A 27,066-nucleotide genomic window follows, 5' to 3' on the forward strand; every position below is an offset into this window, starting at 1 on the left:
TCCATTGAATGGATCTTTCACCTATAATAATTTTGTAACATTCATTGGTCAGATGAAAAATATAGGTTACTGAGTTATGTATATCTTCTAATGCTGATACATTTCATTATTCAGTATCAACAAATCATAGTCATCATTATCAGGTTTAATCAAAGTCTTTAGTAGGAGGAAGTGATCAAGCTCAGTGGCAGAAACAACTTTCCCAAAATAGGAATATTCACTTGAAAGCTCAAATTTTATCACTGTCAACAAATACTGTGAGTTGTTTTCCTTGCTATGGCAGGTTCACTCTGTTCATTTCTGAGAAAAGGTCTGCCAAATACCCCAGTCTGAACAACCAGTTTGTCTGCCAATCGTTCTTGAGAGTAAAATTAGTGTTCCATAAAAAAAAAAAAAGCAGCTAGTTCAGCTCGCTACTCAACTGGGAAGATGCTTTACTTCCCACTTCATCACAAAACACTGACTCATGGGTCAGGATTTAATAAAATTAATACTTTTTACTGCTTCATCAAGGACAGTCTTAAAGGATTTTGGTTTGGTTTGGTTTTTCTAACAGTACGTGCCAGCGAATGATCTAGAACAGTTGCTTCCACTGCCCAGACCTGTGTTACGGGGCCAGCATGCCAGGGTCTGCGTGGTCTGACACTGCTTACCCCAGCCTCATCTCCCACCATTCCTCCTGCTCTTGTCTTCCAGTAATTCCAGGCTGCTCTGCCTGTTCCTCTGCAGAGAATGTTCCCCACCCTCCTTGGACACCTGGCCAATTTCTACTTAACTTTGAAACCTAGCTCAAGCCTCCTCTTCCCCCATAAGCCTTTCTGACTCTTCCTCCCACAGTCTCCACAAATGCCCTCGTGGTGGATCATCTTCTGTTCAGTGACGTCAGAGCTGTGCCTTTGACAAGTTCCTACTACTACACTAAGTACAGCAGCTGTAACTTACTTCCCGTGTGTTCCCCTCCTAAACTATGAATTCCCTAAACACAGGAACTATGTTCTCACTTATTTCTGTATGCCCAGCACCTACTGTGTACAGAATTAAAAAGAAAAAACTCTACAAGTCACTTATTCATTCACTCATGGGCCCTGGAGAGTTAGGAGCATGTCATATTTAAGTGGTACTAATTTCTACTTGTCCCTCTCTGTCTCCATACTCAGAAAAGGAATACTGCACTAGAAGGAAATAAGATTTTGATGAACCTAGAATGTCAGAGAAGTTTATATTCTGTCCTATTAACAAAGAAGAGTCACTTGAAATTTTTTAAGCAGAGAAAAATACAATGAAAAAGACTATGAAGAAGTATGGTCTGAAAATAGGATACAGAAATGATGAGAAACAGACCAGTTAGGATGATGTCAGTATAGTCCGAGCAGAGGCCCAGGGCTGGTGACCCTTTTCCTGAACCCCTGCCATCCGACTCCTGCTCCCTCCATGGTGCAATGGAGACGTCGGGCCGACCTGGGATGGATCCCACCCTTAGTTCATTTGCTGTATACCTACCACTGGCAAGTTAGTAACCTCTCTGTGCCAGTCGCCTTATTCATAAAAGGACAAAAGCATCTTACTCAAAGAGTCAAGATTAGACAACACCACTTTTACAAATAAGTATTGTCATTATAATGATAATAATAATAAAAATAGTAATGGTGGCAGCAGATGACATTACTGAGTTTTCACTCTGTGCCAGGTACTGTGCTAAGTGTTTTATGTCATCTGTTCAACCTAGAATCTTGTACACAGTAGGTTCTTAATAAAAATTCATCCGATAAGAACTAACCAGGAATAGGAAATCATGTGCCAAATGAAATAAAATGTATATACTTAGCTTTCCCCACTAAATTCTAAGCTATTCAAGGGATCCAGAGTTGGGCCTAAATACATTTTAAAATTCACTTGAAACATAGCATAATGTCACATTAACCTAAATCTTTCCTAAAAAGAAGTCAATTTTTACTTACATTTCAAACTTTACAACTTTTCTGAATTTAACAGACTCTAGTAACATTTTACCCCAAACTTCTGATGATCTACATTATCCTTTCCTTATCCACCATTTACTGGTGTCTAATGTGCAAGGTGACTGGTCTGGGCACCAAGGTACCAGTTCCTGTTGTCCATGATACAGACTAGAGCGAGAGGTGGATATTAAGCATGCCTCGAAGAAGGAATAAGCAAAGGCAAGTGAGAATGAGAACAACTGGCAAGTCAGACATGGATGTGCAGAGGGTTAGGGAGGTGTGTAGGGACTGGAATATGATGCTAAGTCCACACTTTATCCTACATGTAATGGGAAACTGTTATGGTCTAAAACTAGGGGGTATGAGGTGCCCATGTCTGTGTTTCAGAAGGGCAGGTGATCTGGGTGGCCGTGAGCAGGATGGCCTGAGAGAGAAGGAGGGGGTGGTGGCTGAGGAACGGGAGTAGAGATTATCAAAAAGAAACTACTGACATGGTCCAGGGGAGAGAAGACGGCAGCTCAAACCAGAGCAGAGGGACGAATTACAGACGACGCTCTGAATCTCCACATACTACTGAGGACAGATCTTGGTAACTGAGTGGAAACAGGTGATGAGACAGAAGTAAAAGATGCTTCTGAGGTTTCTGCCTTGGAAACTACATGAAGTATGATGTTTATATCCAAGAATCACTCACACTTAAGGAACAGGCCACAGAAAGTAAATCCAGGGGAAAATTAAGATGAGAAGAAACAGGAGAAAAACCAAGAGGATAGAGAGGATGAAGAAGGAACGGAGGCAATGTCAGGAGAGGAAGATTCAACAGTAGCACAGCAATGACTGGCTCAGGAAGTGCCTATTGTATGTGAAGAGCTGTACTTTTCCAAACCCAAACCCAAACTTACTGAATTATGTTGCTTCAAAAATTCTGCAGCATTTTCTTCTGCATTACCACCAATTTCACCAATCAATATGATGCCTTCTGTGGCTGGATCATTCAGAAAGATTTCAAGGCAGTCAATAAAATCTGTGCCATTAAAAGGATCACCTCCAATGCCTGAAAAAGTCAAAGAGTATCACCACCAGCTGAAAATTTAAGGATGAACCATAAAAATTAGGCCAAGAAATGTTGTTTCAACTCATTTCTTATTTTGCCTCCCCCTCTCACCAATGTTTTAAAATGTATCATCACTCTTGTATTTAACATTTAAAAAAAAACACAAAGTGCTACATTTATTTCTGTTTCTCATTATTACATGAATGCTAAATGGTGGTTGATTTTGGATATTCACAAAGACAACCTTCTTTTTGTTTTAGCTCTTTTATCAAGTTTCTTTCCTCCCATGAAATTATTTCCCAAACAACTCTTTTAAAATGGGCGTTTTAAGAAAAAGTGCGTTTATGTTGCAAGCAAACAAGCAAGATTTTCTCTTCTCTGATTAAACATTTCATGAATGTCTTTGCACAAAGTAACTATTAGATGAGGCGCATTGCAGAGAAACCACACACAAGTTTTTAAGACACAAGTCCCAATGAGGGACAGAGTTGAGGGTGCACTGACCCCTCTTCCCTTAGATCCAGGGTGAGTGATGACCACAAACAAACATTTAAGGACAAGTACTTGGATAGTAAAGGAAATGCTCCCAACAGACTGGCTGCCACTTTTTTTTGTTTTTTGTTTTTTTTTACATTATAAAGCTGCCCTCTGAGCGCAGCCGGCTGCGCACCAGTCTCATATTTTTACATTATAAACTTACTGAAGGCAGGATTGATTTCCTACTTTTTTTTCCTACTTTTCAGTGCACCTCTGAAGAACGAAGTTGAGGAAGAGAAGCAGCATTTGAGTGCCAACTGTGTGTCAAATACTACGCCCCAGCACACGTTAGACCTGCCATTTCCTAATTCTTCCAGCCTCTCTGTGAAATGGGCATGAGTATTAACAATTTACAAATTAAAGACAGAAGCTGGGGAATATGAATTTTGCAATTCTGTTTCAAACCTTTTCTTATTCTCCATCACACTAAGTTACTTTGTCGCTAAGGCTGCGCTTTGTACATCAGTCATTAAGCATCTGCCTTCAGCTCAGGTCATGATCCCGGGGTCCTGGGATCGAGCCCTGCATCGGGCTCCCTGCTCGGCGGGAGGCCTGCTTCTCCCTCTCCCACTCCCCCTGCTTGTGTTCCCTCTCTCGCTGCGTCTCTGTCAAATAAATAAATAAAATCTTTAAAAAAAAAAAATGTACATAGAGAAGCTCAATTACTATTTCCAATATTGATTTTAGGGTTCTGAATCCTAATAAAAATAGTCCAGGGCTTGATTTTATAATTTATTATGAAAAGCTATTTTTGAAAGGCTTTTAAAAGTTATTCTAAAAATTTCAAGAAATATTTAGAAAAATGAGAAATCTGCCTTGCATCTAGCAACAAATACTAAAATTATTTTAAAATGTAAAACCTTTTTACTTTTAAAAGTGATAGGCAATATAATGTGGCAAAAAGAGAAGTTCTGGGGAGCTCAACCGTCCTCAACATAGATTTTTTCTCATGAATAAAGCTATAGTAGGACAACTTTTCAGCTCAGAGGTGTGTCAGAGGGTTGCCTTAAGAATGAGATGACAAATGGCAAAGAATTCAGTTACTGGGAGGCACTGAATGATAGCTTATAATGATAATTATAGTAACCAAAGCCCTAATGTGAAGAACCATTTCTTCACAATAAGTGAAGGAAGTGATGTTTTCAGGCACCAAGGTTCTTCAGGGGTCACGTGTCCCACGATGCTTGTTCCTCAACATGCCAGTCAAACCTTGGACCATGAATCTTCAAAATATACGGTGGTGCTTCACACTCAAACTAATTAAATTTAAGATCATAACATCTTTTTTTAATAAAATGATTATCAAAACCTCTTGTAAATAACCAAAACAATAATTATTACTGTACTCATTCAATGAAGATACTGCATTATAATAAAATGATTCAATCAAAAATCCCTCACCAACGCACAAAGACTGCCCCAATCCAACTTGTGTCGTTTGATGAACCGCTTCGTAAGTCAGGGTGCCAGATCTGGACACAATACCTTAAAGGAAGAGAATTTAAAAATAACAGATTGTGTTCATATCATAGACTATCATGTTACAGATACAAATACATAAAAAAATCCATTCCACAATTTGTCATCCAAATCAACAAGTGTATGATCAGTGCATAAGTACCTAACTTCTCACCATGAATTCGGGTGTATGTAACCAGATTCTCTGCACCCATCAGTCAAATAGAAAGATGTGTGTGTATCCTGGCACTGCTAGACAGTACCCTATAAACACTGTTTGATTGCTCTCTTAGATTAACTTCACCAGACAGTGGGGGCTGTCACTCGGTGAGGACTGCTCGTTCCACACGGAACCCTGCACCGACTCCGCAGCCCAGCACAGTGCCAGCCTACCTCTCCAGACTTGTTTCCCATTATTTCCCTACCCTAGTGAAACCAATTTATTTCCCAATTAGTCACATTGGTTCTGCCTAAAACAGAGCCCCTCACCTCCTCAAATGCCACTTTCCTTTGAAGTCTTTCCTGATTCCTCAAATACAAATACTGTTCTCTCATCATCCGGTTCAGTAAGAGACCACCAATGGTGTTTAAGATTCTGGGTCTTCCTTGCTATACTATAACCTCCAGGGACTTAAACAAGACTGCTTCCCCCGCTCCTGTGTTCCCAGTATTGAACACAGATCCCACACAGAAGCAGCTCAATACTGAAATGGCTCAAAACTGAAAACCCTTCAATGGAGTACAACCTTCCTCTTAAGCAAACCTAACTTCAAGAGTTTTAAGGCCATTCAATCACTGGACCCTAATTCATGACAAATGACAATCACTACCACCATCCCCCATCTATCTCATTCATCAGTTTTTCCTTAATTCTCCGAGCTTTCTTTCCATCTACATACTGTCTCCTTACTACAGTCCTTCCTCTGTGGGACCTTTCATAACTGAGAAGGTTGGGTAGGTAATACCTACCTACCTACGTACTCATACACTTAGCTTTGTTTAAACAAAGTATAGTTGGCAATTTCTTAGTTGTACATCTTGCGTACAATTGTCTAGTCTCCTTTCCACTCCTCCTACTTGATTCTTGTGGTACGATTGTGGTCTAAGGTGTCCACTCAACATCCTAGATTACTGGGAAAAACAACTATTTGATTTATTCTAGTCTGGTGATGGATCAGTATAATAACAAGTGAATACTAACACCAGGATGTTATCATTCTTTTAAGGGGCTTTCATCTGATTATATAAATGATATGTAAATTACATAATTGTAAACTACATACACTGAAGGTAATGAAAGTTGTGTTTTTAGGGTAGATTACTCCTGTCATTCTTAAAGCATATATAGTATAAAAGGTTATCACTTAAAAATACCCATCACAAGGACACTTCTGCTTCTGAAAAGTAGAAGTATTTTCCTTTATTCTTCCTGTTAAGTACAACTAAAAGCCCTGGGCATTATATATAAAATAAATACAAGAAATCACTAAGAGATGAAGAAGGCAAAGTGGCTAGGGACCTCGAGACTCGAGGAATGATACACTGGTGAGCCCCTTGGGTTTTCTTTTGCCTCATGCATCCCAGATATGGAGTGAAAGAAGCTAGCATCCCAGACGCTGAACTGACTGACTGAGCCACCCAGGTGCCCCAAAACAGAAAACTTTTGAGACAAGAACCACTCTATATCAACTGAACACTACAGAAAATAACTGTGCCTCCACCCTCACTCCCATGGGCAAAGGCCAAAAGGGTCTCCTAGACTTCCACATTTAGGAGGCTGCACTGAGGTACCCTAACATGCCAGCCAGATTGGTGAAAGAGAAGGCCAAGTAGGCAGTCAGGACTTTCATCTATGCCAGCTGATAATGAGTTCCTCTTCACCCCCACAATGTTAATTTGGTTATTTCCTCAAGCAACTAAACAAGTAGCAGAATTTTCACAAGACATTTTGAGAAAGTCTGTGATATCCTAGAGGGCAAACTCATTTGAAGACAGGATTATAGAAATCAACAATAAAAAGACAACCCAATAAAAAAATGTGCAAAAAACCTGAACCGCTAATTCACAAAAGAAGATATATAGATAGCCAATAAGCACATGAGACAGTGCTCTACATCATTAGTTATCAGGGAAACTCAAATGAAAACCATGAGACACCATTTCACTTCTAGCAGAATGGCTAAAATTAAAGACTGAGAATACTGTTTGTGAAGATGTAGACTGGAACTTTCATACACTGATGGTGGAAATGTAAAATGAATAGCCACTTCGCAGAAAAAGTTGCACATACTTCAAACCTATGACTTACTGATTCTATTCCTAAGTATTTTACCCAAGAGAAATGAAAATGTGTCCACAGAAAGACCTATACACAAATGTCACCTTAGCCTTACTCATAATGATCCAAACCTGGAAACAACCCAAATGTTTGGACAAATGGTGACAGAATCACACAATAGAATATTACTTAACAGTAAAATGAAATGAACTATTGATACATGCAAACACATGGAAGAATCCACAGCATGCTGAGCAGGAAAAGAATCTTTAAAAACTCCAAAAAATAGCTTCATTGACTCTGCAGAATTATTATGGATTCTTAATCCCCTCCAATTCAGGATACAGAACTGATTCACTACAGAATTCCCTGGTAAATTCCACTACAGTTAATTAAAATGAATTAGATTTGCACAGTCACAAATTCTCTTGGTGAATTTTGAGCTTAGAGCAAAGAATTTTTTTTTTAATCTATAAGAAAAATACTCACCAATTCTTCCTTTCTTGTGAATATGGCCAGGCATAATGCCGATTTTGCATTCTCCAGGCTGAAGGAAAGGAAATCACAGTTTCAGAAAAGTGAAAAAAACACACAACAACCAGTAACTAGTAGGTCATACACATAAACACACTTGGACTGATTCAAAGCTACTTAGGCTTGTGAAAGCCTAAATCCAGGCCTGTTTTTGTTTGTGACACTTACATTGATGATTCCAGGGCAGTTAGGCCCGATCAGCCTCGTCTTTCCCTGGCGCAGCAGTTTGTGCTTGACCCGTACCATGTCCTGCTGTGGGATACCTTCAGTAATGCACACAACCAAGGGCACTTCCGCCTCGACGGCTTCATTGATGGCAGCAGCAGCGAAAGGAGGAGGAACATAAATGACAGAAGCTGTCGCTCCTGTCTCTTCTCTGGCCTGAAACCATGAAGCCCTTCATTATGGGTTACGTTGTAAACACTGTAAAATGCATTCAGTACCATGATTTTAATAATGTCTTGGGATCAGGAAAGGGCACCACCAGGAGACACTGGATGTCTTCATTCTTCCCATTAGCAAGTTTACTGCGCTGTCAGAAAAGAGCAGAACCAAGCTGGGCCTCCCCTCTGCCTCCCACTCCGTGGACTGCCACTCTGAATTGAAAGGTTCCCTCAGGTGACATGACGGCATGTCAGGAAAGCTGAAAGCACTGCCTGATTTGCGTTTGTGTCCTCTCCTTCCTGTGGCCATGTTTTGTTTTGTTGCCCTACAAGACACTGTATCACCTACTCAGTACCAAAGACCCTATACCTCCCCAGGAGAAAAGAGATGAGTAAGCCGCTGAGCCTCAGAACTCAGCTCTCAAACACCACTTCAAAACATATCATGCTTGATAAATATGATCAAGAGACGTCAAAAATGATGTGGTTTTTACGCTCACAATTTTTACTCTAAATGCATGTTAATTAAAAATAAATACAAATGCATAAATGGCCATAGAATGAGAAGGTGGGCCAAATAGGGTCTACTCTACATTACCCCCCACAAACGCAAAACACTTAAAGACCAACAGTTTGACCATGGTTCTCTCCGTGGTCTCCACATACCCTCCACATATATCAATACAATGTCTCCTACCCACCTCTATGTGTGGTCACATCCCTTCCAATGTAATGGAAGCTCCTTGAAGATTGAGATTGTCAGTGATCTCTGACTCTCCAAGAGAGACAGTACCCGTTTTCTGAGCGGCCCTGCAAGAGGGCTCAAGACAGGTCCTGTTAAGGCCTCACCACAACCATGTATGCTTAGTATCCCCATCTACAAATCAAGATGCTGTGGCCAAAAGACAGTAAATAACTTACACAAGGTCACATAGCTAGGAAGTGAGCGACAGAGCCAAGATTCAGATCTAAGTATCCCTGATTCCCAAGTGTCTGTTCTTTTCAGTGACAGCAGGCTGCCTCCCTATAAATGTTAAAATACAACTTAATCAAGATATAAATCAAAACCTTTTGGAAGGCTGTGTCATGGGATTTTACAATGGATAGAGATACTAAGCTATAGAGAATACAGGTACAACTAGAAGGGGCAGAAATAAAAAAAGACAGTGACTTTCAGAATCATCCCTGAATGACTCCCCACATCCCCAGAGACCGAGGAGCTTTCTCTATCTCCTAATAAAAAACGGCATCTTGACACTGACAGAAGAACAGTCAAAGGATGCTGACAGATCATCAACAAACAATGCCAGGGGTTAAAAATAATTTTTAAAAAAACTCTGTTCAAGGTGGTAACACAGAAGGGGGTACCAAAACAAACAAACAAACAAACAAACAAAAAAACCTAGCTTCGAAACAAAAGGAGTCAGATCATAGGCATGTAGGTATTTTTTTGGAAAATACATCCTGCAGTTTTCTACCTTTTAAGGCTACAAATACTGCCAGAAGCCGACTATGACAGCAGGGTGTGTGCTAACAAGCGATACAGGATGAAAAGTATCCATTCTACTCATTCAGAAAGCTCTTTCTAAGTGCTAAACAGGTGAGAAATATAGTATTTGTCAGAGAACTTACAAAATACTGCAAATGTTGTATCTATTTATATCATGATGAATAATAAATGAGTTGCTTAGCAACAAAAACTTCCTTTAAAAGAAAGCAAAAAAGGCTCATGAAAAAGTCATATCTACCTAGAGGAATTATGAAAGCAGCTCTTCTCTGTATTTTGAGGTCATGAAGGCAGCCATAGGAGAACTTAAGGGGTGCAGGGAAACACCAAGAATTTAAAGCAAAAAAACTTTAAATGATTGTTTTACAAAACATACGATTTTAACTTTTTTTTTACTCTTTAAAATACAGTACCCCTAAAACATACATACACACATATAGTACATGTTATTTTCAAGTTTAAAGTAAAATGAAAATTCCATATTTGAATATTTGTTTTCTCCTACATTTTAGGATCAAGAATACAAATTAACTTCAACTTGACATTAGTATTCCAAAAAAGGGATTAAGTCTATAAATTTGTACTTTTAAAAAAATGTGATACTTTAAAACATGCCTTAAAACTATGTTTAAGAAGAGGGGAGGGATACATCTTTTATCAATACATCAGTCCCAAGTACTAAGTTTATTTCCTAGATTCTTTTTTATTATATAGGCAAGATTTTATACCACAGTTTCTTTTATAATACTCTTATTTTTCTATATATTCATGCAAGTGTAGAAAGAGAATGAAGGACTACACACAGAGCTTAAATGAGCTCTCTAGAAAGGTAAAATCTGAGACGTGGAAAGCACTACAAAATTTAACTTTACATACATTTACATCATCTGAGTTTTTACAATAAGCACATATTAATTTTGTAACATAGAATTAAAGTGTCATTCAAAATACTTTAAAAAGTATTAAGAGATCAACAATTTGGGGAAGAGACTAGGGCTCTGTGATTTGTCCATCTGACTTCACAGCTCAGTTTTTTTCAGGCAGGATCACCATCCTACTTACCCTGAGCCATGCTAAGTCTGCCACTTCGCAGCTATGAACTTTGGGCAGGACGCTTAACCTCTCTGCATTTGCAGTACCCTTGTCTTTAGAATGGGGACGAGGATAGCACCTGCACCTCAGGCCTGAATGAAGCAATGTCTATGAAGCACCTGGCACGGTGCCTGGCAAACAGCCCGTTCTCAGTCAGTGTTAGGGATGCTGACCTGTGCACTGCTAACATCCTGGAAGAAGAAAGAGTAAGGACAGGAGGAGCCAAATGGAAGCCAAGCTACAGCACTTCTCTTCACAGCTGATCTATGCCTATAAACAAAAGGACACAGGCGTGGGGAAGGCTTCCTGAGTCTGTGTGACTAAAGTGAACCCAGAGGTTTTTACGTAGTGATTCAAACTTCTTTACGTTACTGGATTTTAAAATAGCAAGTGACTCTCCCAAAAGGGACACAATTAAGATCTCTATCCAAAGTAGGCTTGCTCTTCTCCTGCTTTTCTTTGCTTAGCAAACTCAGTACCATTCATTACCTCCTTCACAGTATTAAAGACTGGTAAGCCCAGATGTGTCTGGCCTCCTTTCCCTGGAGTGGTTCCTCCAACCAGCTGGGTGCCATAATCCAATGCCTGCTGGCTATGAAAGGTGCCCTACAGGGAAGAAACACAAGGCTCATGAGAAAAGACAGGCTGGGAAGCCTGAAGGCTATCTTCAGCAACTTGGAAAAGAAAAACAAATAGGTTAACTATTTCGCAGAATGTGATCGATACATATATCCAGCATTCCCAACAACTTGCTAAACCCAGCTTTGAACCTTGAAACAATATAATCCTCTGCAAAGCCAAAATAGGAGTGTTTTTTTTTTAAAGGAGGATCTTTTTTCATTCCATTTTCAAATTTGGCTGATGGTCAGAAACACCCGTGTATTTACTTAAAAAAAACCCTCCTTTTCACTGTTCCTCTGTCAACTCCTGATGTCCTTGCATCCCTCTTTTATGCAGTTTAAATCCACGGTCAGTCATTATAAACACACAGCAAGCCTGGCTCTCTCTCACTTCAACTTACACATCTGGCAAATCCACAGTCTTGGTTAAATCCAGTCCCCTACCTACTGATAAGACTGCACATGTGCAGCCAAGCAGAAGCTAGAGAAAAAACAGAACCCTGATAACTGGAATCACTTTACTTATTTATTTTTTTAAAGATTTTATTTATTTATTTGAGAGAGGGAGAGCATAAGCTGGAGAGAGAGGCAGAGGGAGAAGCAGACTCCCCGCGGAGCAGGGAGCCCGACGCGGCGCTCGATCCCAGGACCCCGGGATCATGACCTGAGCCGAAGGCAGACGCTTAACCATCTGAGCCACCCAGGCGCCCTAACTGGTGTCACTTTAAATCAATGATCACTAATCTTAGGTGAGCTTTCAATGCTGCCCAGCCAATATCCTGTAGTTCCCTATCCATTCACTCTCCCTCCTCAACCTTGGCACTACAGACATTTGGTCGCATGGATTCGTTGTTATGCGAGGCTGTCCCGGGCTTTGTATGGTGTTTGGCAGCATCCCTGGCCCCTACTCAGTAGATTCCAGTACCATACCCTCCTCTCCACCCCAGTCAGCTGTTGTGACAACCAAAAATGTCTCCATAAATTGAAAGAGTATTTTTCACTAGGCTTCAAGGGCTCCACCTCCCCTGGTTTTCTTCTTCTCTTTCTCCCTCTCCTTAGACTTCTCTTTATCTAAATTTGTGCCCTTGGTGATCTCATCATAGCAATAAATATCATCCATATGGCGACCCATCCCATTCACACACACACACACACACACCCATACCCAGCCTGGACCTTTGCCTTGAGCTCTAAACTCACACTGTCAATTGCCTACATCACATCTCCACTTGGAGAACTAGTAGGCATCTCAAACTTAATGTGCCCCAAACCAAATTCCTGATCACTCCTCTCCACACTCCACCCCATCTTGGTGAGTGGCAATTCCACTTCTAACAGGTGTTCAGACCAAAAACACTGAAGTCATCCTTGATTCTCTTTCTCTTATCTCACGTCAGATACACTACTGCCCTACCTTCAAAATATAATTGACAATGTCTCAATCCCTTCTACTGCTACCACCTTGGTCTAAGTCATCATCAACTCTTGACAGAACATTGCCCCTGGCTCCCTTTCATCTATTCTCAACACAGCAGCCAGAGTGATCCTGTTAAAACATAAGCAAGATCATATCATTCCTCTGATCATAACTCTCCAGTGGTTTTCCACTTCGTTCACAGTAAAAGCCAAACTCCTTATACTGCCTCATAAGTCAATATTCAACCTATATCCTCATATCCAAACTCCTTACCTGCCTGGCCTCATTTACTCTTCTCCATTGCTCATTTCACCCCAGTCACACTGGCCTTATGGCTTCCACACACAACAGGCACATTCCTGCCTCACAGCCTTGCTGTCCCCTTTGCCTTGAATGCACTTCCCTTCATATCCACCTGCTTTACTCCCATATCTCCCTTAGATCTTGACTCAGGTCAGGCTTCCCCTGACCACCTGACATAAAATCCCCCCTTCCCCATCCTGAACACAACTCCACACACAGTCACACACTTCTATCTCTGGTTTATTTTTTCTATAGCATTTATACTTTCTGATATACCACATAATTTACTCATTGATTTTGTTGGTATGTTTCTCTCCCTCCCGCCACTAAAATGTAAATTCCACGAAAGCAGTGATTTCTGTCTACTTTGTTCACTGAGAGGTGGCACCTAACCCAACACATGACATACAGTAGACACTCAATAAGCAGTTGTTGAAACTGAATGGATCTATGTGGTCATTCTATAGAGACCTAAAAATGCTGACCCAACTACTCAAGTTCTATTAAAGGCATAATAGTTGGGGATAAGAGGACTTCAGAAATATCCTGATTCAACTTCTTCGTTTTTCAAAATAGGAAACTTAGCCCCAAGCATGTTAACTAACTTGTCTAAAGTCAATGATGGAGTTTTGAAAAGAACCACAAGCCAATGCTCTCTCTTTAAGCAGTGCTATTCAAAGTGTAATCTGTAGACTCTTGCTGGTCTGCAGTGAGATAAACACAAAAAGAAAAAGAATAAAAAATTACAAAAAAAAAAAAAGGGAGGGGGAAGAATAAAGAATGAAAAAACAAGAAGAGAAAAATTAATTAAAAAAACAAAAATAAAAGTGAGAATGCAAACTTTTTATAGCAATATGATATTGCTGCAACTTTTATTGTATTTTGCAAAAAATATTGATCTGCATTAGATTGGAAATTAAAAACAAACAGACACCCAAATTGGTCTTTCACTCCAGACAGTTTGAGAAGCACTGACCTAGATCACTACTCTGTTAGATAAACTCAAATGGACCAATTTTTTAGTCCTAATATAAGGCTAAGCAAGGACAACATTTCCTGTTAGTAAGCTTATTTTCCTTACTTTTCCCATTATCACCATCCAGTTAAGAACAAAAATAGTTTTAGCAGCTCAAAGCCAGTACAAGAAATTCCACCCACTGGAAAATTTGCATTATTGAAATCTACTCCAAAATACAAATATTCCTCATTCATATGGGGAACAATGTATACACTGAATAAAAGAACTAACAAGACAAAATGTAGGTTTCCTATGAAGATAAACTCTAAATTTCAGACCTCATTGTTATCTCTATACTAATAGAATCTTAACTAACAAATCTGAGACAAGACTCCCAATTACTTAAAAAAAAAAAAAGTGAATGAGAAACAATGTACTTGCAGGTAACTGAAAGACACTGAAACCAACCTTGGATTTTAGTATTTAGGCAAACCATCACTTAATTCAGGAAGCAGAGACAGTTCCAAATATTGCTTACACCATGGACAATGGTTCTTTTAAAAAAAAGGTCAAAGGTTAAGATGTCACAGGATCATATAAAACTTAGCAAACAAACAAAAACGTCTTATATAATAAACTTATGTGGAGAATCTGGATTAATCAAACATTTGATTATATGCTAACACAATTAATATATAACCATAAGGGGACTGAATATGATTTTAATTGGCAGGGGAATGATAAAATGTACTTCAAATCTTAAATGAGCATCAACTTTCTTTAGAATATATAGATGTGGAAGTGATACTCATAAAATATATGGCTATCAAAATAAGTAAACCAATTTTACCTAGGAACAAAATTTCAAGGTTTTGCGTGTTTCCTTTTTTGTGGTGTGGATTTTTTTTTTTTTTTTAAGATAGCAGAGGAATAGAAGAAGAAAGGTCTAGTTATTTCAGAAAAATAACACATTCTGGTGTCCAATTACTTCAGAAAAAAGTCAAAAAGTGAAAGGACATTTTATATGAAACAACTTAACCAAATTCATCCAAAAAAAAAAAAAAACCCAACAACTACAGAATTTTAAAGCAATTTGTAAATACTTTAAAAACAAAAGCTACAGAAATTTGGATGTTTAGGGTATTAACCTATAAATCAAAGTTTGGAAAACAAAGGGTTTGGCCTGCCACTGATTTTAAAAACTGTTTTATTGGTATACAATCACGCCCATTTATTGACATATTGTCTATAGCTGCTTTTGCTGTTACAATGCTATTGGGTAGGTGACACCAACTGCAAGCCTACTAAGCCTAACATTTACAGTCTAGTCCTTTTCCAGAATCAACTTGCAGACTCCTGCTCTAGATTACCAAAATACCACAGAATGGACATGACAGTTCTTTTAATCACAGAAAAATCATTAACTTTTAAATCACACAAAAAAATAATTAACTTTTTATTTTGCCATGCTTTTTTTTAATAATGAAAGGGATACTCTGGGTTAAGTCTCATGGCTATCTTCTAATTGATTTGGTAGTATTCCTTTGTTTTAAAAAAATCTGCATCTACTTTGGTGGAACTACAAATCTGTACAAATTTTTTTTTTTTTTAAAGATTTTATTTATTTATTTGACAGAGAGAGACACAGCGAGAGAGGGAACACAAGCAGGGGGAGTGGGAGAGGGAGAAGCAGGCTCCCCGCAGAGCAGGGAGCCTGATGCGGGACTTGATCCCAGGACCCTGGGATCATGAGCTGAGCTGAAGGCAGTCGCTTAACCAACTGAGCCACCCAGGCGCCCTGTACAAATGTTTTAAAGGGTAACTTAGCCAAGCTGTTAAAATTTTAAATACACAGAACCTTGATATTCAATTTTTCTTTTATGAATCTATTTTATAGATTATATATAAATGTAGCATATACATTACAGCGTAAAATGATAGGAAGGAGGGAAAGGACACTCTTATGCATTTTATTGTGGAATCACATTGCAAATATATTTAAAACTTAGCAAATTCTATGACATAAGCAGGGATAGGGAGAGACAATGAATATAAGTGAATGAGAACAAATTAAAATACTTCAGGCAATTTTGCCGGCTAGTCCCCTCAAAGACCATTTGCCTAGAGAGAGTATAAGGTGAGAAAAGTCAGTGAGCTGCTTCTTCTGCCTATCTCAGTTCTCATGAGCCTCTCTGGGCTGCAGCATTTCCCCATACTGATCTGTGTTTAACTGGGCACATTTTTGTAAAGCCATTTACTTTACCCAGTTTTTAATTAAACAAACAGTAATCTACTCCAAAGCTGGAGGAAAACCAGTGGTGGTGAACTTGTTGAAAAAGAGTGCTCCTGGGAAGGTATTTTCCAGGTAAGTTTAAACACAATTTTCATCTTACAGGCTATCACACTGAACCCCCTCCTAAGATACAAGTCCACTGCTATACTGTATACTTTTCTGCAACAATCATGTAACTTTTGTGATTATTAAAAAAATAGAAAATAGTTAAATGTTTCTGTACCTGCAATACGCATCTTTATAAAACATCTTGACACATACCTGTTTACCAGTGAAACCCTGGCAAATAACCTTTGTATTTTTATCAACATAGAGATGTTTCCGGGACGCTATATAGGAACAATGCCGAATTCCATTCTGTTGCACTGAAAAATAAAGAAAATATGACACATTATAATTTCTCCAAACTTCTGGACCACGAATTGAACTTAGTGACAAAAAAGAAAATCCTCTAATACAGGAGCTATCTTGTGATCATGGCAACTTCAGACGAGACACAAAGACTACAGAAATAGAGAAACAAAAAAGACACCTTTCTATTCTCCAGAATCCCCTCTTTACTGAGAACCACAATCTTGCAGCTTTTAAAGAAAAGCTTAAGTTTATAATTGTCATTCCTCAGAAGGAAAACTGGGGCCCAAACACAAATGGTTCAAATTAAATCCAGGGACAGGAAACTAGGTATCACTTGTACCAACAATGTTTGCTAAATAGCCACATGTTTTTTGGTTTTTGTTTTTAAGATTTTATTTATTTATTTGACAGAGAGAGAGACAGCGAGAGAGGGAACACAAGCAGAGGGATTGGGAGAGGGAGAAGCAGGCTTCCGGCTGAGCAGGGAGCCCGATGCGGGGCTCGATCCCAGGACCCTGGGATCATGACCTGAGCCGAAGGCAGACGCTTAACGACTGAGCCACCCAGGTGCCCCTAGCCACATGTTTTGTCCATTTACTCAACCTTTTTTTTTTTTACGTTTATTTATTTTAGTAATCTCTACACCCAATGTGAGACTCGAACTCACAACCCCAAGATCAAGAGTCACATGCTCTTCTGACTAAGCCAGGCAGGCACCCTTTACCCAACCTGTTTAAGTGCAACATCTGTAAGTAACAGGTGAGCTAAGAGGTACACTTTCTTAGGAGAACTTGTAAGAACTACTCTGCAATTCATTCCCTAAAATGATATTAAATGTTAACATTAAATATTAAGATTAAATCTTAAGTCAGAGATAAAGCTTGTCTAATATATAATCCAAAGTTACTTAATTTGATTTCTTCTGATGTAAGACACCAGAACTTACATATAGATGAAATAGGGAAAATAAAATAGATAAGGGAAAAACACGTAATAAATATCTAACTTATTTTCAGCAAACTACCTCAATGAAAACTGAGAAATCTATGTAGTTATTAATACCTGCTCACTGTATTTCAAAAGTCAGTAGAAAGTAGGGCATAGACGTATTAAAATTGTGGGCTACTCTATTTTTAAACCTTCATTTCAGCCCCAACTTGCTGTCTCTTGGCCCATCCCTGGCCCTTTCCAAGTGTCAGGCTTTCCTCCTACCACTGAGGTAGCCCATAAAAGCTAGCTCCAGAAAAGAATGTCTTATCACATATTTGTCCAGGGTCCATTCATGCTTTCTGTCTTGAATCACTGCCTCATGCCCTCCTAAATCCTCAGAACTTAGGTCCCATAGTTGATTGTATCTGGCCCTCTGGGCACCTCTTGAGTTGTCTTCCACTCCCGTGTTGACATCAGCTTCTAACAACTTTGAATTTTGGAATCCCCTGTAGGGAAAAGACAGGCCAAGATTTCGCCCTTACCAACGGGAAGAGGAGTGTTCTGTGCACACAGAGATCTGCTGGGTAACAGCCAGCTGCATTCTTGGACTAGATTATGCTGAACAAGGGGCCATGAGGGGGCCCTGGGGGTCAAGTCCTGCCACAGTGGGCACAGCTAAGCACCTGAACCTGGGACAGCAGACACTACAAAGGGAATTTGCAGCGTCAGGGCCCACCCTAGCCAGTGTTGTCACTTAAGGATCATTCTTGCCCGTGGCTCCTACTTCTCCCAGCTGGAGACCCACAACCGCTATACTTGTGGAGGTATTCCTGCTGCTATTCCTGGCAGAATCTGCTCCACCAGTCCTTCCCATTCCTAGAGTCTTCGATACATGGTCCATCTATCAAGAGTTTTCAGACAGGATAGTAGATTTGATTATAAGATCCAATTATAAGATATCTGGAGCCCACACTTGCTAAAAGGAAATCCTTGCTTTTTGAAGGTAAAGTTGGGCCTCCACAAGTATTCTTATACTCACTCTTAAGAAAGGAGCAATCAGACAGTTCACAGCTCCTTCCACAGGGGCAAGAGTGGCCTGTCACCCCGAGAAAAGACAGGTCTGCCTACATCCATAAAGCATGGCTCAAGAGCAGAACAACTAAGAGCACTCTCTTCTCCTACTCCTAACTCCAGACCTCCTAGATCAACCCTATGGAGCTCAGGACTTCACAACCCAAGATCTCTGGTGCCCATAAAAACTGCAGCAGGAAGTGTGATGATTAGCAATTCACCTTCCAGTTTCCTAGCCCTTTGGTACTGCTCAGCCTGCGCAGTGACCCTGACATTCTAAACCTCTGGGGAAGTCGATCTAGGGAAACTTGCCATGTTTATGTGTGTGCATGTGTGCACACATGTGTGTGTGATCACCCATCTACCATATAACCACAGGCTCACACAGATTTAGCTGCAGGTAAGCTAGAACTAATAGACTATCATCACCTGTGGGCCAAACCAAAAAAACTATATCCAAACATAAGAAATTCCTGATCATATTTAGTCCTGACAAGAAACCTATAGGATGCCAGACCAGGTATCACTGGTACCGAAATGAGAGAATGCTGGAATAATCAAGCACACATCCCAGTTCCTGGAGTTGTCATCATTCGTTTATCTAATCAACATCGGGGAACACCTATGCCAAACCACAATACCAAGTATCAAGGATAAAGTGTTGAATAAGAGAGTCTCAGCCCTCAAGGAAATCATAATCTACCTGAACTGACATGAAACAGGCCATAAGTGCACAGTGTGAAAAGAACTGTGGTAGGAATAGGCCTTGGACATTTGGGACAGATACACTCTCCTATTCCAAGTAAGTCTGTATATGTTGGGGGTGGGGGAGGGCTTGGGGGGTAGAGGGTCAGAGAGGGTAGGGTTAAGGGATGGATTCCTTACTGGGGCTATCTCTGAACTGAGCCCTAGACTTCCGGCAGTTCCCTCCTAAAATCCTTGATACTTGACTTCCAACCTCCTAAAGAAAGTAAAGAGGGTTGTACAGTTCCTGCCCATGGCTGTAATCTCTCCACAACTAAAAACTCTCTTTCACCTCTGCCCTCGTCCTAGCCCACGCAACCCAATTTGGCCCCAAATCAACCAAACTGACCCACCTGCACCTGTATGGTAAAGATCAACATGTCACAGAAGGTCCTAGATAAGGAACCGATTATATTCCTCTTTTTCTGAAACACTGCTCTAGGACATGTAGGTCAACTGAATGAGAAATGCTAGCAGTCAAAATGGCCTCTGAGGTACCTGGGTGGTTCAGTGGGTTAAGCATCTGCCTTCGGCTCAAGCCATAGTATCAGGGTCGGGATCTAGCCCCTTGCCGGGCTCCCTGCTCAGTGGAATGTCTGCTTCTCCATCTCCCTCTCCCTCTGCCCCTCTCTCTCTAATAAATAAAATCTTTAAGAAAAAAAATGCCCTCTGAAACCCAAAGGAAAACCTACATCCATTTTTGTACATGCAAAGATCAGAGGTTTCCCTAAAAGTCTTAGAAAGATTGTACAGCCCTAAATGCTATTAGCAGTCCTACAAATGCCCTCTGAAACCCAAAGGAAAACCTGAGGTGCCCCAGCAAGCCATGATGGTACTCTATAATCAACACAAATGGCTCTTTTAGTCCCAGAAACTCGCCCCAGATGGTGTAAGGACCAGATGAACCTGCCCTATCTCTGGTCCTTACACCAAGCACACTCTCCCAGCTACCACGGCTGTGAGGAGGACCTAACTATACAGGCTGGCTGTCCACTATCATTCTCCTCACCTTAATTTCTGCCTCTTCTACAGCTTTAGGATGGAAATAATGCAAAATACGCTTCTATTCCAAGTCAAACCCACCAAATTCTAAGTTACTTGTATCATTTTCCTCATTCTTCCCTACTTTATAATATCCAAGGTCCAGAATCAGAGGTTGGAGGCTCCCCAAGAAAGCAGCCTCTCAACCCCACCCCTGCACCTCTTCACCTTCCCTCCCACAATCCCACCGCTCTCTTTCATGTGGGCTGGTAGAGTGCAAACTACTAGCTGCCGTAAACATTAAATCTGTCAGACCAGCTCTGAATTTTCTTTCCCTACTTGATTTCCTCTCCACCCAAACCAAATGCCTTAAGCAATGAAAAATAGCCTCTTCCACTTCTGCTGAAGGATGCAAAGTGGTTTACACTACAAATCTTCAATTATCTGTCCACTGCTAAAAGATGCTCAATCATATTTTGGTTTTAAATACAAACCTGACTCTATGATAAAACTACCAAGTAACTAGAATAAGTTATTCTGTAAAGTTAAAATCAAGAACAAAGGGCATATAATAGTGGTCAAACTATCTTGTAAATATCTTTCACGTTTCAATGACAGAGTCATTGTACTCAACAATTCCCTGAGAATTTCACTGGCATTAATTCATGTAAGTTCACATTTAAGTAAAACATTGCACAGTGAGGAATCCTTAAATCTTCACATGACATTCATGACTTGTGAATATAATGGGGGGTGTTCAGGGGATCTGAGATTAAGAATGGAACCTGCAAACCCTCCCATGTGGTATATAATACTTACACCACACACTGTATGTGGACGGTTGCACACATTTTGTTACTTTGTTAACTGCATTATTTCTAAGAAAAATTATTTAGGGTTAAATTTAGTTCAAGATAGTTCAAGTATCATCTAAATACTCTAGAACTTCTAAATATAAACGCCATGGTTAGAAGGCCCATGTCTTGTATGGTACAGTGCCTTACGGAGTCAGAGTACAAGAAACTGAGTTTCACTGAATTTCAGGACAAGAGACAGTCTATAAAAAACACCCTTATATCAAGCTAAATGTCCTAAGTTCCATCTCTTTTTTCCCACTTAGGAGAAAAACCTACATCCACTTTTATACATGCACAGATCATAGGTTTCTCTAAAATTCTTAGAAAGATTGTACAGCCCTAAATGCTATTAGCAGTGCTCAAAGCTCTTATCTTAATCTAGTACAAATTCCATACTAACTTTTTTTTTTAAAAAGAAATAAAATCCAGAAGCAATAATGTAATACCAATGGACTACTTCACAACAGGAGAGTTAAGGCAGTGACAGACCAGGAAGTGTTTTCATAACATAGAACAGACAAGGAACTAACTTGGGCAACATGAAGTGCCCAAACAAGGTAGAGCCCAAAGCCTAACGGAAGAACAGGATAAAGTCCATGAACAAAAAACAAAACTAAAGACAGATAAATGATAAATCAACGATGATGAGATATCTAACTTAACTACTGTTAAGAAAATGAGCATTTTAAATTAAATATTAGGGCAGCAGAAAGGCCTGAGGGTGGACACCAGGAAGAATTTCCCAATGATGAAGGCTGTAGCTGCCACACCTTGGGCCACCTGCAGGGAATGTGGTGGTGTAGCCTTCTCTTCCGGTTCTTAGAAATCAGCCAGCCTAACCTTGGGACTGTATCCCAGGAGCATCTGAGAACTGCTCTGAGGAATCAGACAGGCCTGGGCCTGAGTTTATGCTCTGCTGCTCACCAACCTGAGACAGATCTTTTGATCAACCTTCACCTCAGACTTCCCATCTATAAATGGAATAACAGCTGCCCACAAGGATTCTGTGATGTTGATATGATATGATGCCTTGGGTAAACTGGGTAGCAAAGTAGTGGGTATGTTCCCACTATTGGGTTCACATCCTACAAGAGGACAAAGGTAAACTAACCATTTCCTAAAAAAAGAGAACATATAATTCATATTTTAAAATAAGTCCAACGTTGGGGCGCCTGGGTGGCTCAGTCAGTTAAGCATCCGACTCTTGATTTCCATTCAGTCATGATCTCAGGGTTGTGAGATGGAGCCCCGTGTTGGGCTCTGCGCTGAGCATGGAGCCTGCTTAAAATTCTTTCTACTTTTCCCTTTGTTCCTCCCCTCCGTCTCTCTCTCTCACTCTCCCTCTAAAAAAAAAAAAAAAAAAAAAAAAAAAAAAAAATCCAACGAGAAATGTTTTATATATGTCCTCATGCATATCCTATGTTTATCTATAAATATACTAATCCATGTCTACATATAATATGTAGTATGTACACATATACTTGTAAATTTTTACCATATGAAACATTTTTAAAGGTGCAGCCTCACTGTAAAAAAAAAAAATGGGAATAGTAATACTATGTACCTCATAGGCAATATGAGAATTAAATGAGTTCATAATATAAAGAGCACATAGAACAATGCCTAGGGTACAGCGAGTGCTATTTCATTTTTAGTTATCTATTATCATTACCAATGCAGAATGAAAAGACCACACTGCTTTGAGGTGTTCTTTGTGCCAAGCTATCTGCCAGGTACTAGGAATTCAGGAGCAAACAAGATGGACTCAGGTCCTACCCACATGAAGCATCCTACCCTGTAAAACAGCTAAATATTGAACAAAGAAACACAAAACTACAGAAGTTGCAAACCGTAACAAAGGCTATGAAGGAAAGAGGCTGAATAATATGAGAGACATGTGCCTTCGAGAAGGGTGATAAATTTGTATCTGTTAGCCACATGCTGAGTCCTTTTCCCCAAAGACAGTACCACAGCATTTATGAGATGGCTGTGGGATGCATGATGGGAGGCATGGCCAGAGAGCACGTGCCCAGATGGGACTCAAACCATAGCCTTGTATGACCAGTACCATGCTCCCAACCAATAATCTGAGACTCTGTTCATGAAAATACTCCTCTTCCAACGTCACCTCACAAACTGTATCTTTGTTACTCATTTATTCTTGGATGTACTCATCAGTTTAATAAATGGTTACTTATTAACTACATATATTATATATACATAATATATATAGGCTATCAGGGTCCCTACCTATAGAACCTTACAGCAGAGTAACTCAGCAGCCACTTACTCCTAAACTCCAAACAATCCACTATTCAAATGCAAAATTATATATTCATTTACTATTTACTTACAAATGAAGCTTAGTTGGCCAAAAGTGCCATATTTCATCAAATCTAAAACACCACTGAAGTACTAGTAAGTACTAGTAAGAAAGAAAAAATGCCGCCAATTTATTGTAGATACCATCAATTATAAGACACATCCCAATTTTAGAAGTGTTATAATGTAAAAAAAAGTGGGTCTATAGTAACAACATTCCTGTCCTTTGGTAAAATGAAATTGTTCTCCTATACTTACAGAAATCATTTTGAACATCCCCAATTATGTTTCTATAGAAGAATGAGTTTGAGGTGAGAAAGTCAAATTGCTTTCTCATGGTTACACTGGTACATTTAGATCAAGACCATTTTGGATTTCTGAAATAGAGATTTGGTTCTTAGATGCAAGGGCAACAGATAGTAGTACCAGAAACATCACTGTTGAGGGTCCCCTTTCCAACTACACTTCTAAATGCCTGATTCCAAAAGTGGCCTACACAACTTAGCAAACATATGGAAAAGGCAGGTGGCACCTTTGAGCAGGGTAGTCACCTCAACAAAACAACAAGGTGGCCAAAAAGGAAATAAAGAATGAAAAAGAAAGACCAGAACTTCAATAAAGGAGACTCACAGTATCACATAGCATGTACTAGTAGAAAGGATACTGCAGAGTCAGAAGACCTGAGGTCTAATACCCATTCTGATATTGGCCAGGAAACTTTCTGGGTTTATTTCCTCATTTGCCAAACAGATATGAGACCAGCTGGATTGTAAGGTTCCCTTTCTGGCATTAAAACACCCTAATTGAGAGGCTCAAAAATACTGGCTCTTGTTCCCTACTTACTCTACAAGACCTAACTTACAGGAATTCCTGGCTTATGTTTAAAATGACCTTGCATGGGTGCCTGGGTGGCTCAGTCGTTGGGCGTCTGCCTTCGGCTCGGGTCATGATCCCCGGGTCCTGGGATCGAGTCCCGCGTCGGGCTCCCTCCTCGGGGGGAAGCCTGCTTCTCCCTCTCCCCCTCCCGCTGCTTGTGTTCCTGCTCTCACTGTCTCTGTCTCTGTCAAATAAATAAATAAAATCTTTAAAAAAAAAAAATAAAAATAAAAAAAATAAAATGACCTTGCATAGCTCTATATATTTCTTGAAAAATTTTACAATCTCAACTTCAAGTGTGCTTATAAAATCCTTAAACTTTCTCAGGGAAGAAATCTTCCTTATTTTTCATTTTATTTTCTCTCCCTACTTCAACTGGACTCTTTCCCTTTTTTCATAAACTATAAAACTGGCTTGGTTTGGTTTTTTGGCTCAAAAATTTCTAAACATTCCAACAGGGCTCTGGAAGACATCTACAAGTGTTGGAGTTTTTTGTTTTTTCTAACTCAAATCAATATTGCAACACTGTGACCTTTAGCACAAATGTACCATCAACTGAAACTTAACAGAGGAAACAAAATTCCCTAGCCATCTCCAGGTCTATTACTAACCTCAGAGTTAATTTGTGACCACTCTTTTTAAAAAAAGTTTATAAGGTGATATTGTTGTGGCTGTTTTTCTAGTGGGAGTGGAAATGGGCTTAAACATGTGGCATGAGGAAAAAAAAAAAAGGGCGCCTGGGTGGCTCAGTTGGTTAAACATGTGGCATGAGAAAGAGAAGATTTGGGGGATTTAGAGGTTTTTCTGCATTAAACACCATAGCCTGTAACCCCTCTAATACAGGAGATAATTTGGTTTGGATCTCAGACCTCTTAGACCCTTAATAACAGATTAATCACATGATTAGGATAAATGAAGACCACTCCAGCAACAGAAAGCTAAACTAGATGATCTTTTAAGGCCTAATTATTTCCTGAGAGTCTAGGAAAAAAGAACTTCCAGTTCTGTGAGAAAAGGATTGCTAAATACTGCTAAGGGCAGATTAAAGATCCTGATTCTTTAGACACTTCTCTAGACTCTCCTCCTACTAAGATAGCAGACCTATCTGAGGCTAGGATTTTTCAGAAACTCAGATGAGCAGGACGCCAGGCGAGAATGACATCGCTATAACAAATCCCTTTTTCCCTTCTGCCTAGGCCGCCTTCAATTGTCCTTTAAATTATACAATAAGAATCTCCAGAAAACTTTCCCAAATAAACCCAACTTTTTCCTACTTGCCAAAGTTATCTAGCCAAATGTCTATCCTCATGTGGTCTGGTAAGTAAGTGCAGCTATTGAGTGCATACTTATCCTTGCACACTTTTGGAATGTGATCTTCTCAAGAAATGAATTAAGTCTGTCCAATATTCAGTATAAACAGAATTAGGAGTAAAGTGTAAGAAAGGAGGAGAGAAGGAAACTAACTTTAGTTCAGTGTGTATTACATCACACATGCCTTATGTAAATTGTTTCAATTATTCTGTACAGTGAACCCAGATTATCCTGTACTGCACCATTTCTAAGATGCACATTTTCTCACTTTTTAACATCTCTTAAATCTGGAAGCATCTGACAACTAATGGCATGTCACAATTTTAATTAGCGATCATTTTCTACTGTTAGCAGTAGACAAAATAATGGTGCACCTTAGAAGTGATGGTGTCTCAGATACTATTTTTACGGAACTGGAAAACAGGAATTTAGAAACGGATTAAGAAAAGTGCCCAGGGTTATTACACAGACTGTAAGGGACTAGCCAGACTTCAAATGTGATTTGGTTTGATTCCAAAGTCTTTCTATACAGCCTACCTAACATAGAGACTTTGAACATAGCAAGAATTTTCAACAGTCAGCGTTATTCAAAAACTAGCAACCTTGGGTATTAAGTTTTCAGGGACAGAGGAGTTCACACTGCCTGGTGGAGACACTGCAAATAGTTGGTTAAAGTCCCTGCCAACCTTAAACTTCTAGGAGTCTTCTGGGCTATGCTGACTCTGGGGTGCAGAACCCACCTTTCTGCTATTCCTATAATCTGCAGGGGGAAAAACAACAACAACAACAAGGGACAGCCTTACCCTCTCCCCGCAATTTGCTACTGAGACATTCCTCCTCCTACCTCTCAATCCAGACACTCACTCTCCCAGCTGAGTTAATCCTGGACCACCTCACCTCTCACTCCCAAATAGGGACAGTCTAGATGCCGCCCCCATCCGGCCATTCATCATCGCGGGGGGCAGAGAATTCCCCAGGTTTGCAGGGCTCCCACACCCGAATCTTGGCTCGGCCACGCTACTTAGGCCAGCTGCCCAGATCATGTCCCCACCCCACAAATCCAGCAAAGCTCCTTCCACCCCAGGAGGTCCCCGACTTGGGGCCACACTCTCGCGGCTCCAGGCACCCGCCGAGGTCCGGCCTCGGAGGGCCCAGCCGCGGCCTGGAACAGGACGTTGGGCCCGGCGAGGCCAGGAACTCTCGGAGGCCTGGAAGAGAGAGTCTCGGC

The 27,066-nt window shown here is 40.1% G+C and overlaps 1 protein-coding gene and 2 long non-coding RNA genes across 3 annotated transcripts in view; all 3 read right to left on the bottom strand.

Moving 5' to 3' along the window:
• The window catches only part of SUCLG1 (succinate-CoA ligase GDP/ADP-forming subunit alpha), a 31,031-nt gene that overhangs the window by 3,682 nt on the left and 283 nt on the right, over window positions 1–27,066 (bottom strand). The window contains exons 2-7 of the mRNA XM_081796667.1: window positions 16,654–16,757; window positions 11,291–11,407; window positions 7,988–8,200; window positions 7,775–7,832; window positions 4,951–5,034; window positions 2,861–3,012 (exon numbers count right to left, since the gene is read on the bottom strand). Coding sequence (XP_081652793.1) covers window positions 2,861–3,012; window positions 4,951–5,034; window positions 7,775–7,832; window positions 7,988–8,200; window positions 11,291–11,407; window positions 16,654–16,757 — 728 coding nt within the window. The remainder of the gene's footprint in view (window positions 1–2,860; window positions 3,013–4,950; window positions 5,035–7,774; window positions 7,833–7,987; window positions 8,201–11,290; window positions 11,408–16,653; window positions 16,758–27,066) is intronic.
• Window positions 8,705–11,284, bottom strand: LOC145715917 (uncharacterized). Its single transcript, XR_014138193.1, has 2 exons — window positions 10,975–11,284; window positions 8,705–10,014 (listed from the first exon to the last, which is right to left on the bottom strand). It is a non-coding gene; the product is annotated as an uncharacterized LOC145715917 (long non-coding RNA).
• On the bottom strand, window positions 21,670–27,065 carry LOC145715918 (uncharacterized). The gene is made up of 2 exons (XR_014138194.1): window positions 24,774–27,065; window positions 21,670–24,542 (listed from the first exon to the last, which is right to left on the bottom strand). It is a non-coding gene; the product is annotated as an uncharacterized LOC145715918 (long non-coding RNA).

Source organism: Leptonychotes weddellii, chromosome 10 (assembly GCF_054177405.1).
Source record: "Leptonychotes weddellii isolate Sample4059 chromosome 10, ASM5417740v2, whole genome shotgun sequence".
Lineage (NCBI taxonomy): Eukaryota > Metazoa > Chordata > Mammalia > Carnivora > Phocidae > Leptonychotes > Leptonychotes weddellii.